Source organism: Falco peregrinus, chromosome 4 (assembly GCF_023634155.1).
Source record: "Falco peregrinus isolate bFalPer1 chromosome 4, bFalPer1.pri, whole genome shotgun sequence".
NCBI lineage: Eukaryota > Metazoa > Chordata > Aves > Falconiformes > Falconidae > Falco > Falco peregrinus.
This window is the reverse complement of record NC_073724.1, coordinates 65,188,743-65,206,026: the sequence shown is the minus strand read 5'-3', so window position 1 is coordinate 65,206,026 and position 17,284 is coordinate 65,188,743. Positions and strand designations below refer to the sequence as shown.

The window sequence follows — 17,284 nt, the reverse complement described above, 5'->3', positions numbered from 1 at the left end:
GACCTCACCAGCTTCCAGAGAACCTGGGTCTTTTTGTACCAAGCCAGGTAGGTATGCAGATACTTTTAAAATTTTAATCCTTTCTGTTCCAAAACTTTTTTATTACTAATTTTAAAATTAAACAGATAACTTATCTCACGATCATGCAAAACATAAAATTGTCAATTTCTTCAGCAAAAAGAAGGCAAAAATGCTCTTAGCTACCAAATAGGAAGCACCTGAACATAGCCTTGGTGAAACAAACCAAGGGAAACCGCGGAGTAATACTGGGGAGGAAAAAAATAAAATAAGTGCCACCCGATCAGCTGTGTGTGTAACTCATGTCACTATTTCCAAGAACTGTAAAACCTGAAATCAGCTATCTAGGAGCACTCACAGGAACAGTGGAAATTTCAAAATTCAGAATTTTCCAGAAGTAATTTTTTTCTGGGCAGACAAGCAATAGGACGTAACATACACCACCTGGGCAGTTTTGCATCCTTTCTGTCTAACCCCTGTCACTTTCAGTAAAGAGATGCACAGATACAGGCATTAAGACTGAATATTAACTCTATGGAAAATTTTTCCTTTCTGCTGCAAGACATAAATTGTAATAATAAAAATAGGCATGATGAAGAAATACTTGCCACTACCTCAAAGCCAACACCTCAATGAGATATTTCAGAGTGAATGAAGGTAATAAAGATTTATTTGTGTGAGCATTCAAACACATTCGGGTGGAAAAGTTTGTATCTGAATTTCACTACAAGCTTCACAAATATCTATTACTAAAACTGAACAATACATAGGGTTCAGAATTTGCATTGGCACAATTTAAAACTGAAAATATGAAAGAGCTCATCCTTTAGGAAAAACAATAATTTAAATTTAAAGCTTTGAGAGACAACGTGTGTTAAATTTAAAACAACCAGAAGTAGTACCATAATTAGTCACGCTCAGAATACAGATAAAAAGGAAGAAATACCAGAGAAACAGAATAAAATTATGTCTTTGCTGAGGTACGAATAGAAGGTTCCATAGTACAGGATTAACTCTTTCAATGGCAAATCCTTCACATACAAAACTCAAACCCAGAGTCACTTACCACATAATTCAAAGTTTACAGGTACTAAAGGCAAGGCAATACTCAGTTATGGCCTGTCAAATATTTACCCCACTAATGTTATCTACAAAAGCACTTTACCATTTTGTACACAGTGATTCCTTATGCACGTTGAAAGGCTTTCAGTTAAAAAAAGACATTATATACATAACTGTACACAATTCCAACAGACATACTCCATCTCCCAGTGGAATTCTTAAAGCAATACCTGAGGTTTCTCAATATCTTCGATTTCTCTACCACAAACCTAAATATACATTTCAGATTTTAAAAAAGACACCTCCCTGGAATATGTGCATTATCATTAAAAAAAAGTTATAGCTTTAAGGAGCTGAAAAAGACTGCCTCCATCTGAGAGACTTCATTTTCACTCTTGCGCACTTAGGCACGTCCTTCCACCAAAGGACATTCCAGTGACTGAGGGACAGAACAACGTGAGGGTGCACGCCTTCAATGCAGACACCGCGGGATCTCTGTTGTCTTAGAAAAGTCAGGAGAAGAACGTCAGTAGGATGAAGTACTTCCTCCAGCTAGTGAGTATCTGAGGAGGAAAAGAAATAGTTAGTTGTGACTTGCAGAGAGACATTCTACAACAAGCAGCAACTAGAAGTTACTCCATTTCACGCTGCTGAAGTGCCAGCCTCTTTCCTTGCAGAATGACACTCGCCACCGCTGCCACACCTTAAAGGCCGTAGAGCTGAACAAAATACACCCTATTAGAACATTGCTGCTTTTCTAACAAATAACAACAATGTGCACTCAACTGTGTTGCTGAGAAGTAGATGATGATGATGTAAGAATTCTGCATGCTGGGGGCAACATGTAGCAATTCCAACTTTCCTACTTGGCAACTTTACATCATGACCTTTCCAAAATGTGACTGGGGCAGGAAACCTGTATTTCTCAGTTTAAGCAGGTTCTTAAATCGTCCGAAGAAAGCAGCACACATTTTAATCATGTTAAGCTTACAATAAACTTCATAAAGCATCAGAGATCAAAACTGGAGGGGGAAGGTAAATGGATTCACTGAAGTTATTGGGCAGCTATTCTGAGGGTCCCAACTCACTCATTCAGACAAACTTGGGAAATCTGGATTCAACTAATCATAAGGGTAATGAAAATTTCATTAGAAACATGTGGTTGAAGAGCCATCTTCCATAGTTAGCTGTCAAATCGAGAGGATATTTTAAGCGGATACAATGAATGAGCTAATGATGTAACAAAGCGTATTTCTCGTAGCATTCACACAAGAAGGAACTATCTTTTCAGAAGATGACTAGCTCCAAAAATAGCTTTATCCATGAGGGATACCTACTAAGCTACGGAATGGTTAAACTCCTTAAGGGGGGATCCTGCCACTCATTTCTTTCACTTGCTTTCTGGAAGGAGTGCTAGTGGTGATCACATACTAGCTGAGTATCATCCCTGGGATAAGAGAAAGTTCACCCAGGTATGACCCATTGGTGAACGTTCTCTATGAATATTTCTTTTTCTTCTTCAAAGAAAATTAAGTGCCTGCCTCCACTGTTGTAAGACATTACGATCAAGGAAACCAGCAATAGTCCAAGGAAGCAGAACAGAAGGAAAACAAAATGCTAAATAGGTATATAAAGGGTTCTGGAATCTATCTTCTAGGACAAAAACAGTGACCGTTGCTGTCATGACAGGAACAAGTCAGGTCATCTCCAGCACCCACAAAAGATGTGCCCCATGGAAAGCCTGTCTCCACATGGTCACCTTCAGCTTCAATCGTAGCATCGAGTTTTTGAGGTTCCCAATTCCAGGAAGGCCCTGTGCCAGGCTTATAGCAATTCGATGCTGATGAAAGACTGGAGTCAATTTTGGAACCCCTAATGGAAACAGAGATAGAAGCTCCAGAAACTCTTTCAAGCCTGCCAGGATCAACTGAAAGGAGAATCAGGACATCTGGCATCAAGGAGTGACCTTCTCGCACCAGAGATGCTGACAAGGCTTCATGCTTAACAGCCCAGAAAGCAAGAAACACGATTGCTTTCAGATTTCTTGGCACTGATTTTTACTGAATGACAAAGTGTCAGCCTGGCAATCCTCTGCTTTAGCTTCAGAGGTGTGAATTCTTTAACATTATCAAGCTGTGGTTCAGACAGTATAATGGAGACATCTGCTCGGGGTGATTTTTTTTCAAGGTAGCAGTCCATGAGTAATCATTGCTGTAAGGTTTTTTCCAGTACCAAGCAGTCCAATTCCACAGGTTCCACAACAGCTGTGGCCAGATTCAAGGTTGCATTTACAGCCTCTTCAAGCAGTAATGCTGAAATTTATACCCCCTGATCTTTGCTGTTGTAGCATTTAAAAGAACAACAAATTGAACGTGAAGAACATATTCCTAACCCAAGCAGTCAGAAAATCCCTTCTGAAATTTGGCCTTTTGAAGTAATATAAAATGTTAGGTTTGGAATTACCACCAAAAGGCCATACAGACCATCTTTAACGAATGAACGACAAACCACTTACTATGTAACTGAAAGAAACACAACCTAACTGAACAGTCCACTTACCAAAGTGCATAAAAGAAATCAAGAGTGACCCAAGGCATCCTCTACAACATACACACTGACACCAAGAAAACATGAAAATCCCTTACAGGAACCGCAAAGGGAGAAGGCGGTCCCGTCTCATCTGGCACACAACACGCATACCAACGGGGTTAATGTACGTATGGGCTATCACCTGAAGCCAGAAATTAGAACTGCTGATACGATTAGCTTTTTTCTACTAAGCAAACACAACTGAGCAAACTAAGCACAAGTGTTTCTTCCTCTATTATAAACAGAAAATAATTCTTTCCATTTTACACTAGTCAAATATTTGTAGAATCAGATCTGCAATTTTCTGTAAAACTTTAGTGAAAGAGTTTCATTACCTCTGAAGCCTCTGCACAAGGTGTGACACCATGTTATCTGCAATGCCCGGACAAGCCTCCTCAGCTAAATAAATAGCTTTTCGCAGTTCTTCTATGGAATCTGTGTTACCACCACACACTTCACTCTTCTCTTTCAACTGAAAGAAAAGGAGGAAAAGATATATTAATAAGATAGTCATAAATATTTCTATAAATAACATAATGCAAAAGCTTGTTTGGAAGTCACTGCCAGTGTTCACAGTGTCAGGATTTTACTTTCATTACACACCCTCACATCCTGAAGACATTTCATCCCGAAGTCTTTGCAGTAGTTAGCAGGATGTCATTCATCTTCACAAGCCTTCAATCATTCCCATATCCTTTTCAGCATGCTCACAGTCAAAAATTGCAACGAAGTTTCCAAAGAAAGGTGCGCTATTTATCTGTAGCTGTTCTGTTTGAAGAGGTGCTGCTTATACATGCTTACTTTAGTATACCTGCTTGTACACCTATAGCTTATACATACTATATATACTTATACACACACTGCAGGTGCATTTGTGCAAGCACTGTTAGAAAATGTTTTTGCTCTGTCAACCCCAGAGTACCCTGAGCATCTCCGACCTGCCCCTGAAGCAAAGGAGCCCACAACTAGGCAGGAGGGAAGGTCTCAGTGCTTTGCTCATGCAGGGGCTGGTATAACCTGCTGAGTATAGCTGGTAAAATGCTTTCTTTCTCCAAATGCACTACAGAACATCCAAGAATTTCAGCAGGGTCTGGTCTTCCTTGGAGAAAATGTCATGCTACTGGCAGTAAGGGTGAATGAAGGCATGGCCACCTTTCAGGGACTGGACTTTGCCCAGGAGGTTGGATGTTTGCATTTACAAGTTTCTCTCCACATTTATCACTACAGCTGTTGTCAAGAGCTGCTTTGCAGCATCCTCCTAATCAGGATGGAATCAAACTCATTTCTCAGGGGGAAAAAAACCAAACCAGTAAGAAAAATACTCGAGCTGGAAGCTGACTGGCCTTATGAGTGCTTTGGACCAAAGAGTTTTGAGTTGTTTACATAGAACTGAAGAACAGTGGATTATTGTCACATGGAATAAGCATGATCCCCAGAAATTAGCAGAAAGCAGAATTAATAGACCAAGATAATTTTGAGTTCAGTGTAGTACAAGACATTCTGGAGGGAACAAAGGGGCGGTGAAGTTCTTCAGAGATGTCCAAGCCCTAAAGCAGACTTTCAGTACTTTCTGAAGTCGACTTTCAACAGGTGTCAGGAGCTACAGCCCAAGAATTTCTGTCAGCATCGAGGAAACATTTTTCTTTAAAAAGGAATCCCGAGTCTTGCAGGGGAAATTACAAAAGGAAATAATTACTGTTCTAGTTCCACATTTCGCGATGGCTTATAGGTATGTTAGGGCACCCTCCCGAGAGTAACTCGGGTCTCACCAAAAGGAAATCAAGAGGACTGCGTGTGTGTGTGTACCACAGCTGAGGTACAACCACAGAAGCAGAAAGGCTTCTGCACTCTTGTTTGGCTGCTGCTTGTGTTCTCTTTTTGTTACATCCAGGATGCTCAAGACTGAGATCTTGCATACAAAGCACAGGTGTAACAGGAAGACACAAATGCAGGAAGACAGATGCAGAGCACAGTCTTCCCTTGTAAGATTACTTAGGGACAGCAGTTGGTTTTTAAACCCGTCTCCTGCGCCAAAAGCTTTGAAGCCTCCATGAGAACAAAAAAAGTGCTGACTGGCCAGCTTTGTTCTTTTTGGAGGAGTTCCATGCTAGCAGTAATTCCTGAAGGTGCAGGTATCTGTGGTTTGAATGCTAAACAAATGGAACATAAGGCTTCCTCCAGACAGCAGAGACGGCAGCAATGCCCGTAAGAAAAAGCAAACCCTACAATGAGATTCTGGAACAGATTGGGGAAGTTGTGGCTATCTACCAGAAGTTGTGTGGAAAAGGAGTTTGAAGTATGAACCAAACAGCAGATACCAGACCAAGTCTTCCCCCATAGCATGAAATTATACAAATAAGTATGTGAGGAAAAATTTTCTGTAGCCTCTGCACACTAGAGAGATGAAAGAAAATGGCAATCTTAAGGACTGCAGTGAAAAATGTTTTGCTGCTGAAGCAGTGCTAAGGGAATCATATACCTGCAGGGATCAGTGAGCAGCAATTAAAAGAATGGCCTTGACAATGAAAATGGGAAGCAAGAAAGGCAAAGAATGACACAGCAACTAGTCAGCAATACCATGGGAAGGAAGAACCCAGCCAGAGCAGCGATATCTAGAAGACAGGTAATAAAGGGCATGGTGGAAAGTAAATTAAAAATAAAAGAAAGGATAAACATGGATGGAATGTAGAAGACTGTGGATGCAGGACCTGTATCATGCTTGATAGAGGAAAGTGGAAGACAACCTAAAGGAGATGCACAGTGACCAGAACAATGTTTGGGAGATGGAAGGGTAAGGAATTGAAAGGAAATTCTCAGAGGCAAGCAAGTGGGTAATACATAAAGAACTGCAATGGAAAATGCCAAAATATCCCTGTTCAAAGTGGTTTTCCACTTTACATAGGAGAATGACAGGCTGACTTAATTCTGGAGTCAGAATAACCAATACAGAGGTCATCCCCTTCTAAAGAAGTTTAAGTGCTTTACTGCACTCAATATTCATAAGGACCATGCAAAATTCCATTATAATCCTCTGAAGCGGCACTCCGCTCATTACAACAAAATTAAGACAACAACCTTTTAATAAAACAATTTCTCTAACTTTATTTCTGTAACAATTACAATAATTGAAACCATAATTTCAATAAAACATTTTCATATCAAAGCTAGGGTGAGAGGGGAGTTTTTGTTTGTTGGAGTTTTATCAAGTTTTTTAAATAGTCACATCCTCGTAAATATCTGGCTTCCCCTTCATGTGATTTTTTAAAGTTATTTTAAGTATTTGGAAAAAAGCAAATATAAAAATTATAGAATTCAGAATGGGAATAAAACACAGTTTTCAATACTGAAATTCAAAAGTTAAGTTCTTGCTGATCTGGTCCACAGCCGTATCTTGGACCTCTGAAGAACTTGAAATTTGTAACAGAAGAGTGCCGCAAAGAGAAAAAGCAGTGTCACAAAAATGGAATGCTACAATCCAAACATTTACATGCCTTTTTGGTTTTCATGTTCATTGCTTTAGGTTGATGTTGCTAACATCCACATGAAGTATTGTTAGAAGCAAAATGAAGATCTCAAAAGCAGACATGCTTGAAATCAAAGGGTACAGCTAAAACTGTAACACATCAAGTTCCAAATGGGTTGTAGGAACCTTAGGTGTCATTCCTCATATTTTTCTATTCTTCAGAAACAAAAATACTGGAATTGTTAAGTTTTAAAGCAATAACTTACCTCTGCAAATAAAGGGGATATAATTGTAGACAGGCATTGGGATAGAGGCCTCGCTGGCATATCTTTTTCCTTTAAAGAAAACAAAATCCTGAATAATTTTATTTCTGAAAAAAAGCATTCTCATAGTATTCTGTTTCTAATTAAACAAAAAATAGTTCCAACATGCTACGCTTTATGAAAAACCTGTTTCTATGTACATACAAATATATGAAATGTTCTAAAACATACTATTCAAAGCACTGTGGAAAATTAAGGCTGAATTAAAATTTGAGGCTGCAGCATCTCAAATACATGCAAGCTCAAGATTAAAAAAATAATAAAAACGACAAAAAACACAAACCCAAAAAAAACCTCCAAAATCCCACAATCCTATTGAGCATCTATTAAATCATAGACACGCTGATATTTGCTAGGTTCCTCCCATATGCTAAAATATTTTTCTTGCATTTCTCCCGTTCTGATAAGGGCGCGCACACTGAATTTTCAGAGCAAGGGTAGCAACCACCTGCCCTAGCCACACAGGCTGCAGAAAATACAATGGAGCAGCTCTTAAACCTACCGTATTCTGGGTTGTTTGGTGGGGTTTTCTGGAGACATGCACATTCTATTCTTTGCTCCATTGTAGACCTTTCTACTAAAAGACCAGAATACCTTCCCCAAAACCACTGGCTAGCTTTATACTGTACTGGTTTAAGTTCAATTAACAGAAGGAAGATTTTCAAAATAAAATATTGCCTGGTCTTCCTCCAGTGGTAATGTTTCACAAACCATGGAAATATTTTGGTACATACTTAAACTAAAGACAAATACCTATTTTGTCTTTACCAAATTACCAGAACAGCAAAACTTTTAAGACATTTTGTGAAAGGCAACTGTAGAATACACATTTTTAGCAAAAGTTCTGAGAGTTTTACAATGTAATGCTTTTAAAGGTATAAAATAAAAATCACCCCACTGTATTACTAAAGCAAGAATTATCTCCTTGTGTAATGCAGTCAGTATTTTGAGTACCTTATTTCTTTGCAGCTCCAAAGGCTGGGCTGCTCCATTCTCTAGACTCTTGGGGTCTTTTTCTCTTATTGTAAAGATCCACTCTCCTGAATCGCTCCCACCTGAAGCCTGGCCATCTGGTTCACTTCAAGGGTGGGGGAAAAAAATTTGAAAATTTTTTATTACCTAAAAATTACCGTATGTTCACTGAATATACATGAGGAAACTTTAAAAACTACAGTCAAGACCAAAATGAGGATTCTATTGTGCAAGCCAGTAAGTATAAAGACAAGTATTAAAAAGTAATGTGATTTATTTTGGGGGCTAATTAAAAAAATTAAACCAAGATACTTCACTAAATATTAAATTTAACTTCAAAAAGAGAGGGATTACATATTGAAAACATTTTCCCGAATTACACACACAAGTAACAAAGTGTTTTATTGCTGTCTGAAAACCGGCTTTAGCAGACTACTTCAAATCATTAGGGAAGGGGGAAAAAATTAGAAGTTTTAATTCACTTTTTTAACCTAGAAAAACAGCTAAGACACTACCTTAGAATACTTCTAAAGAAGACAGTTCACCCCCAGCCTGTTAGCAAGGTATGTTTCCCCACTTCAAAAAAATGGGCTAAAAAAGTACAGATACAGTATAGCTTTAACAAACTCCATCACCATAAGGCTCATTTTTTGTGGATGGCATAGTAGTTTTTTCTGTAACTCCTGCTGATTAAGAGAACAAAAATATTTATGCTGGCACTAATCAATCACTGCATTACATTTCTCCTCTCACTACCATAAACATCCTTCTCTAAGTTAATTTCTTTCTGATCTGTGAATTAAGAGTGGCTTGCAAGAAAGCCACCAATTAAAAGGGTATCTGGTGGCCATTGTACAAAAAGTATTTAGCACAGCCTACCAAGTCTAAGAGCACGTGATCAGTGCATGAAAATTCTCCAAGATTTCTGCTTGAAGTCACATAGAACTTCTGGCTGTCACTGAAAGAGGCAGGTCTACCTTCCTCGTATACATAAGCTCTAGGAAGCTGATCCAAAAGAAAGAGTATTTATTGATTTGGCAAGTTAGTATTCCAGCACACCAAATCAACTCACCCTTTTATCACATCTAATACAAGGGCTGCTGTGGAAGCAGAGAAGGGGAAAGCAGGCTTAGACATAACATTAAACTGTCTCATAAGCACTCAATAACCGTTCCAGTTCCACTACTCTCCTACGCCAAGCTATCAAAGCTGGCCTGATACTTCACAGGAACAATGAACTGTAACCTCGGAGTGCAGTTCGTAACTGATCTGAGACCAGTTTTAGGACTAGTAATTTACCTTCCAAATCAGACGTGCTTTTGGGCTGGATCTGTGATCACTGGAATGCATGAAGCCATTAATAATGTAGGGCAAATATACAGCTGTAATGGCACCCAAGAAATCTTAATGAGCCTAATGCTTACGATTAGCACACAGCCTGGAACTGCAAAAAAATAGCTGTGTTTTCTTTATTATGAGGAATTTAATCAATTTGTGAATAAACTGTGGCAATCCCTTCACTTGATTTTCAGAAATATGTGATCTGGTGATACACACTATTTTCAAAATCACTTTTAGACTAAAAAAGTTAGCTTTTTTACTGAGACATAGCTATCTGTAACTTGGTTTCCTAAGGAAACCAACTTATAAACCTAGTGAACAGCTCCATCAAAATTTGATGGAGAGAAGTAAACACAGGAAAGAAATCTGGAAATATTTACAACACTTACACTTTTTCAACTTGACATTTCATGACTATTTTATGCTGTAATGGCCCAACCTTCCTGGAAGGAAAAAAGCCTCTCACTGAAAAAACTAGGTAATACGGTTTACACCACAAAAACCCATTATCATGGAAACAATGTCCACTAACGCTCTCTTATATGCAAGGACATGCTTCTGCCTGTTTATTCAGATAGCCAAACTGAAGGACAACCTGCCAGCAAAGAGACGGCTCCCCTCCTCGGGTGGCCATGTGCAACCACAGCACAGCGCATGTGCGCACCGCTGCTTGGCCGTGCAGGGTAAGGCCTACCTTCTGCTTGCACAACAGGAGTAAGTTGACCTTATGTCTAGGACTGACCCTAGACACTACATAAGACAAGGCAGCATAAAATATGGGCCAGAAGAATTGTTCTCAGTGGCTGTTATTTGCATGAAATCCCTTGCAATACTGAAATCAAGATTTCATTAGTTTACCAAGGCTGCTAAGCTGAAAAGCTGTAAATAACAGAACACAGGAATACACGTTCTCAAAATAACTACTCGGCTCCTATATTTAGAAAGGATATTTCACAAACTCATCAAACTTACGTATCTGAGTCATCAGAACTGGAGTCATCATGACTTTGTTCAGACTTCCATCTCTTGTGCCTATCAATAAGGTCAGTCAGGTAGGAAGTTTTCTTTGAGTTTCGTAAAATAAATTTGTGTTTTAAGAGCTCTTTTGCAGTAGGTCTCTTAAAAAAGAAAAAGGTATTTTACTGCATTTGAGAGTGTTAAGTGACTCGCTATAAAAAGACTAAGAAATCCAGACTTCAGTCTTGATACAAATGAGATTTTAAATATACACAGTAACTTCCAAAAAAAAAAAAAAAAAAAAGCGCTGGTGAATACGTTGCCCCATATTAGAAAAGCTGAACTGCACTTGTTCATGTAATTAGTGTAAACCAGTCAAGTTCTCTACTATACATTGACAAACAAATGAAACTCACAAAGCTTGGGTCCTTGTTTAAGCAGGCTTCAACAAATTCTTTGAGGGATTTACTGAAGTTTCCTTCCAGTGTAGGTGGATTGTTCTTAGGAATAAGGAACAAAACCTTCATTGGATGCAATTCTGAATGAGGTGGCTCTCCTTTTGCAAGTTCTATGGCTGTTATGCCTAATGACCAGATATCTGCCTGTAAGAAACAATGCTTTTCAGGTTAGGCTGGAGAAGAAATAGTGTTGCTTGCTGTCACGATTTAATTCCAGGGGACAACTAAGCACACCACACAGCCACTCACTCACTCCCCCTCCAGCAGGATGGGGGCAAGAGAATTGGAAGGGTGAAAGTGAGAAAACTCGTGGGTTGAGATAAGAACAGTTTAGTAAGTGAAATAATATATAACAACAAAACCAACAATAATAAATTGTAATGAAAAGGAAAATAACAGAGAGAAGTAACACCCAAGAAAGGCAAGTGATGCGAATGAAAACAATTGCTCACCACCAACCAACTAACCAAGGCCCAGCCAGTCCCCGAGCTGCAGCCCCCTGGCCCACTTTCCGCCTAGTTTGATTGCTGAGCCTGACACGGTATGGTATGGAATATCCCTTTGGTCAGTCGGGGCCAGCTGTCCTGGCTGTGTCAGGACTCCCAACGTCTTGTGCACCCCCAGCCTGCTCGTCAGCTGGGCAGCAGGACCAGAAAAGGCCTTGATTCCATGCAAGCAGTGCTTATTAGTAACTAAAACATCTTTAACTACCAGCACCGCTTCCAGCACAAATGCAAAGCATAGCCCCATACTAGCTACTACGAAGAAAATTAACTCTACCCCAGCCACAACCAACATACTTGCAGAGGTAGATTTTAAACCTTTACTGTAAATCGTTTCATATGTAAATAGGTTTTGTTATCACAGTCTGGTTTATATGGTTAACCACATACAGTACACAGTTCTCTGGTGGTTTTTATTCTACGGCGTAAAGCAGTTCTACTTAAGAGTTTTTAAACTTTCTGAAATCAGTAACGTTACACCAGCAGTTATAACTGATCTTGAAACACAAAACGTTTAAAAAAGTAGTTTTTAAAAGTAGAGTTGTTATAAATAAACATTTAATCCACCATATTCAAGCACACTATGTAAACATGGCACAAGACCCAAATATTGGCTTAAAGGAAAATGTAACATGCACAAATTTTTCCCTAACAGGCACGAGCTACTACAACCATCAAAAATGTATACATTAGAAATATAATGTTCCTGGGGCTTAACACTGTGTTATATATCACTCATTCACAGACTAGGGAAATGCAATCTAGAACAATATTATTTTCAACCCAAGATCTCAACTGGTTAAGTATTTGGTCCAAGTAGCTTCTGAAATACCGACAGCACTTTTCTACCTGATCTGCTTTGTAGACCTTCTCCTGTAAGAGAAGTCTTGTAGGCCAAGAAGACCTATTCTAAACCAAACTTCTCTAAGTCATGCACAATGCAAAATGCAGATCTAATGGCTCACTGCCAAGTTAGAGGGACAAATCAAGTAGTGCAGCAGAGACCAGTGCTAGATCTGCTACCATTAAATTTCATTGGCGACTGGATCCACATTGTTACTGGATGCCACAATATGCATATTGGGGTTTTAGGAAAGGTTATATAAGCATATGTATTTTATAGGTTTTCATCATTACAACATGCTACTCATTCTAGGGAATGCTGTCTCCCTAGAGTCAAATCTATTGCCAAATCTGCCTGAAGTAATATCGTAATTCGCTATGTTCTGCTGAAATAACAGACCAAAGTGTCAAAAGAATAGAAGAATAAACCCCTCAGAAACACGAAAGAAAAAATTTCACAGAAATGTCTGTTCCAAAAGACAAGATATCTATATTTTGGGTTTTTTCTGTTTCTTTTGAAGTGAAAGCAGAACAAAGGAAGACAGGAAAGATCTGAGGTGAGCTGCCTGGTTTTACCTCCAAGCACAGGACCTGGAACTTTGCTACACTGTAAACAGATCTATTTCCAGGTACTGGATAGAGATGTCATTTCTCAGTGCTGTCCTTGTTAAGCACCCCTCTAATCCATCTGTGCCTGCTCACTCGATATGCTAAGTTATCTCTGAGTAACTCGTACCAGACTACAGGCTCATAGCTGCAAAGTATACATCCATTCCACTATCATAGCTACACTGCCTGACAAAAAACAAGATCCTTCTTCATTGTTCAGACCATACTGTATTGTTAAAGAGTTATTTACTTAATTTTGCAACTAAGCGGGGGGGGGGGGGGTGGTGTGTGTGGAATCTGAGTCAATTAGCATACCACTGAATTTATGAAATGACATTTTGTTAACCCATACTACAGAACTGCCATCTCACACTGAGCACAGAGGATTACCTAAGCATATGAGATCCTGAGTTTCTTTTGTCTTCGTAACAGCATTATCAGCTAAGCTCTCCTCAAGTCTGAGTATAATTTGTAACTTTGCTCTAGCAGGAAAGCTTTCCTTGGTTATGAAAGAAAAATGTCGCCTGTGACGATGAGTCTTTGTGCTAACAACTGAGCATTATTATTTCCTACTTATGTGAATTTCAGTTTCTTGAGAAGAGTATGTTAAAGCCACATAAATAGATTTTCCTCTGCCAGACTTTCAGTCACAGATGGTGCACGTGAGCATAAATATAAAACTCACATTTGTATGTGTACACGCGCATACCACGTAAGGACATAAACACACACATATATATACAAATACTACCTTTTTTCCCCCTCAAGTATTTTAACTTTCTACTGCTAGTAATTTTCCTGCACAAAAAAAAAAAAATGAATTAAAAAGTCCGAACAGCCACAGCGGCACACTGAACTCTTTGAAGTCCAAGACAGGTTTTGGAAGCCCATTCCTGTTGGAAGCACCAAGAATAAACCCCCCAAATTCCTCTGGAACTGTAACCTCTCCCTTTACAGATAAGAAAGGATCTCAAAACAGGGATATAAGTACCAATTGCATGTGTAACCAACTAGGCATTTCTAGGCTGTGTGTGGCTGTAACACAAACTCCAGAACAAACACAAACTGGTCCCCCAAATGGGGAGGGGGAAGCATGACCTTAAGAAGCTATGCCACTGTATCATCACTAAGTTTTACCACATGTTATGATTTCTACAGCTTCAAATCTTGAACAAAAATTATTCTTCCAATTTGAGACAAGAGTCACTGGTAACTACTATTTATTGCAGTACTGCCACAAGCCTTTCCTGTTCCATTCTAATGAGTAAAATTTAGTCTCACTTTGAAGCACTTGTAAGTCAAAGAAAACAGGCTATGTGCAAAAGAAAAATATTTTAAAATTAACTATTCCTTTTTCTATTAGAAGTTGTATAGTAGAAAGGACAGAGAACTACATGTGGGAAAACAAGCAGGTAAGCACAGATCCTGACTTTCAGATGAAGAAAAAAAAAATCAGAACAGGAAGTAGTAGTTAAGAATTATTGCCAAAATAACAAAAAATAGAAGGAAAAGATCTTATAAGGACATTATATCAAAGAACAAATAGATTGGAGAGAAAGAAATAAATGGTATGGGAAAAGATAAATAAAGGAAATTAAAAAAAACAGGTGGTAGCCGTTATGTAACACTTATATTCACGTTTTGACATTTCACTATTTTTCCCCATAGATGACAGTTTCTTTAGCAGATAGACTTTAAAAATAAACTACAAAGGAAATTGAAAAGTAAAGCTTAAATTTTTGCTATCAAGTACACCTCTCAGATTAGTTACTGACCACATTAAAATCTAAAAGGTTATAGCTAACTTACTCCCTCACACAAGCATCTGGAAATCCTATGTTCTCAAATACATCAGTCTGAATCATTATTTACAGAAGTTTGACAGAAGCTGTTGAAATTTTAGTATCCGTGTCAAAAAACACATACCTTGATTATTTTTCAGACAATAAAGACAAGTGCTGGAATGCTTTATAAACATACCCTGCATGTCTAAGAAAGACTAATAGGAATATCTTAAGGACGCAAAACAGTTTGGGAATGGGACTGAGGACTGAATAAAGCAAGAATAAAATGGGCAGATTCTGTGTGGCAGTCAAGGAATACAGAGCTCACGCATGTACAAAGCAGTCCAAAAAGCCTCACATGATATTGAGAGCACAGTATCAGGAACACAAATTGGGACTTAGTTTGACATTGTTAAGTTTCACATAATTTAAAAGAAAAATACACAAAATGAATGCATCTTTCAAATCCTGAATTCAAACAGCATTTTTCAAAAATGCAGACATTTTTTATCTATGAGAAAACCCAGCTTCTCCACCTTAAGATAAAAGATACTATCTACACATGCATTCCCATAATGCATGTTTGGGAAAAAAACAGACTATATTCAAAATCAACAGCTTATGTTAAGTATTCATTACTGCACCATCTTAAGACACATTGACATGAATGTTGAAATACTTTAAAGCAATGCAAAGACAATAAAGATAAAATGCTTTTGGTTAAAATAGTATTAAGTGCTTCACATGATGAAATTCCTCAGAAGTTTGTCTCTTCAATTCTGAAATCTGTGTTTGACAGAATGGTTAACTCAGAAGCATATCTGATTTCAGAGGAGGTGTAATTACATCTTAATACCCAGAACCGCTTCTAGTGGAAATCAATATACTGGAATAATAGTTAGTTCTTGCATGCATTACACTGATAATGTAGTGTAAGCCATGGTCAGGAAATCCAGCAACCGCCCATAATATTAAAGACAAGTGATAACAGCGCTGAATCAACAGGACACTTTGAGCTTCACAGCAATAACTAGCGATGTTAGGCCTCAGGATGCATCTGCCTTCCTTTAGCCTGGCTAGTAGTTTTAGGTTGTAATGTAGGGTTTGCTTTGCCTTACACAGTTGTGCTATTTCAGCAGTTAGCATGAACAAAGATATCAATCCAATCAGGAAAGCAGCAATAAACAATTTAATGGTTGGTGTGAGACATACAGTAAATAAGGAAAGAAGCAGGTGAAATGTATCCAAGGTAGCGTTACAGAGCACTTTCAAGCTTTTATTGGGAATCCATCAGCATGTGGAGAGTAAGAGGACTGAACAGGGCAAAGAACAGAACTGGGTAACACAGCAACTACATAAAGGAAACTGCTTGCACCTCACAGGGACTATGCTATGAAAAGGACAGTCCTGCCTACCACCTTTCAAGCATGGACAGCTTATGAAAGGAAAATTAGGTTAGTTTTGGATATCTGTGTTCTCACATATGCGTAAGACTACCTTAAAATACACAGGCCTTCTCAACTGGTTGATGTGCAACAACGGCAAAACTATTATCTGTACATTGTAGTCTGTTAAGTGCCAGAAGGCTCACAGATGCAAGTAAGTATCTCTAGTTCCTTCAAAACTTGCACTCTGGCCTCCTAGGGAACTGATCGAGTATCCAAGGCCTTTTTATGTCCACATGACTTTGCAGACTGAAAACAGGCAGAATTCAAACCCTGAGGACTGAATCATGTTTTGTCCAAGTGAAGATCATTTCCAGAAGCCAAACCTCAAAAAAACCCCAAACCAAACAAAAAAACCCACAAACACACAACCACCAACACTCCAAAACCAGAAACAATCCACAAAAAAAAATTGTTTACACAACCTTCAAATTGGGAATTTGGGTTCATGTAATCTTCTAGAAGCTCTACAGAGCTCTGCTAGTTATTTTTTTAAATAGCCTCTCTACAGAAAGGTATTAAATAGGGAAGGAACTAATACTATGAACAGTTTAGGCCAGAGTCAGTATTGGTGAGTTCCTTGCATGCCTGAGGGTGGAAGGAAAGACACCAATCTGTCTCATTGCATGGAGACGTGCAACACCAACAAATCACCACAAGGGCATCAGAGGAGATGGGCAAGAAAGATGAGCTCAGGGAAGAATCTAAGAAATGACTGCTAATTATCATATAGAAAGCTGATCTTATCTCAACACAAGTGGGACTTGAGGGTGACCTTGTTTCAGATATACAGCTGTACCAGCGGGTTTACTGGGTTGTGCAAGTATCTTCCCCAACATAATCAGTAGAGCAATGTCTTACTGAGCTAGTCAGACCAGCGTGGGGGAAGAGGAAAGGAGGGGCAGCAAGGGGGTGTA

At 38.7% G+C, this 17,284-nt stretch overlaps 1 protein-coding gene across 5 annotated transcripts in view; it reads right to left on the bottom strand.

Annotated features, from left to right (window-relative positions):
* Positions 1–670: 670 nt before the first annotated feature.
* Positions 671–17,284, bottom strand: part of STK24 (serine/threonine kinase 24) — a 61,584-nt gene continuing 44,970 nt past the window's right edge. For all 5 annotated transcript variants that reach the window (XM_055803179.1, XM_055803176.1, XM_055803178.1 and 2 more), the window contains 6 exons: positions 11,142–11,327; positions 10,741–10,886; positions 8,410–8,533; positions 7,399–7,467; positions 4,005–4,141; positions 671–1,643 (listed from right to left, as the gene is read on the bottom strand). In XM_055803179.1, the coding sequence (XP_055659154.1) occupies positions 1,607–1,643; positions 4,005–4,141; positions 7,399–7,467; positions 8,410–8,533; positions 10,741–10,886; positions 11,142–11,327 (699 nt within the window). In that variant the 3' untranslated portion in view covers positions 671–1,606. The remainder of the gene's footprint in view (positions 1,644–4,004; positions 4,142–7,398; positions 7,468–8,409; positions 8,534–10,740; positions 10,887–11,141; positions 11,328–17,284) is intronic.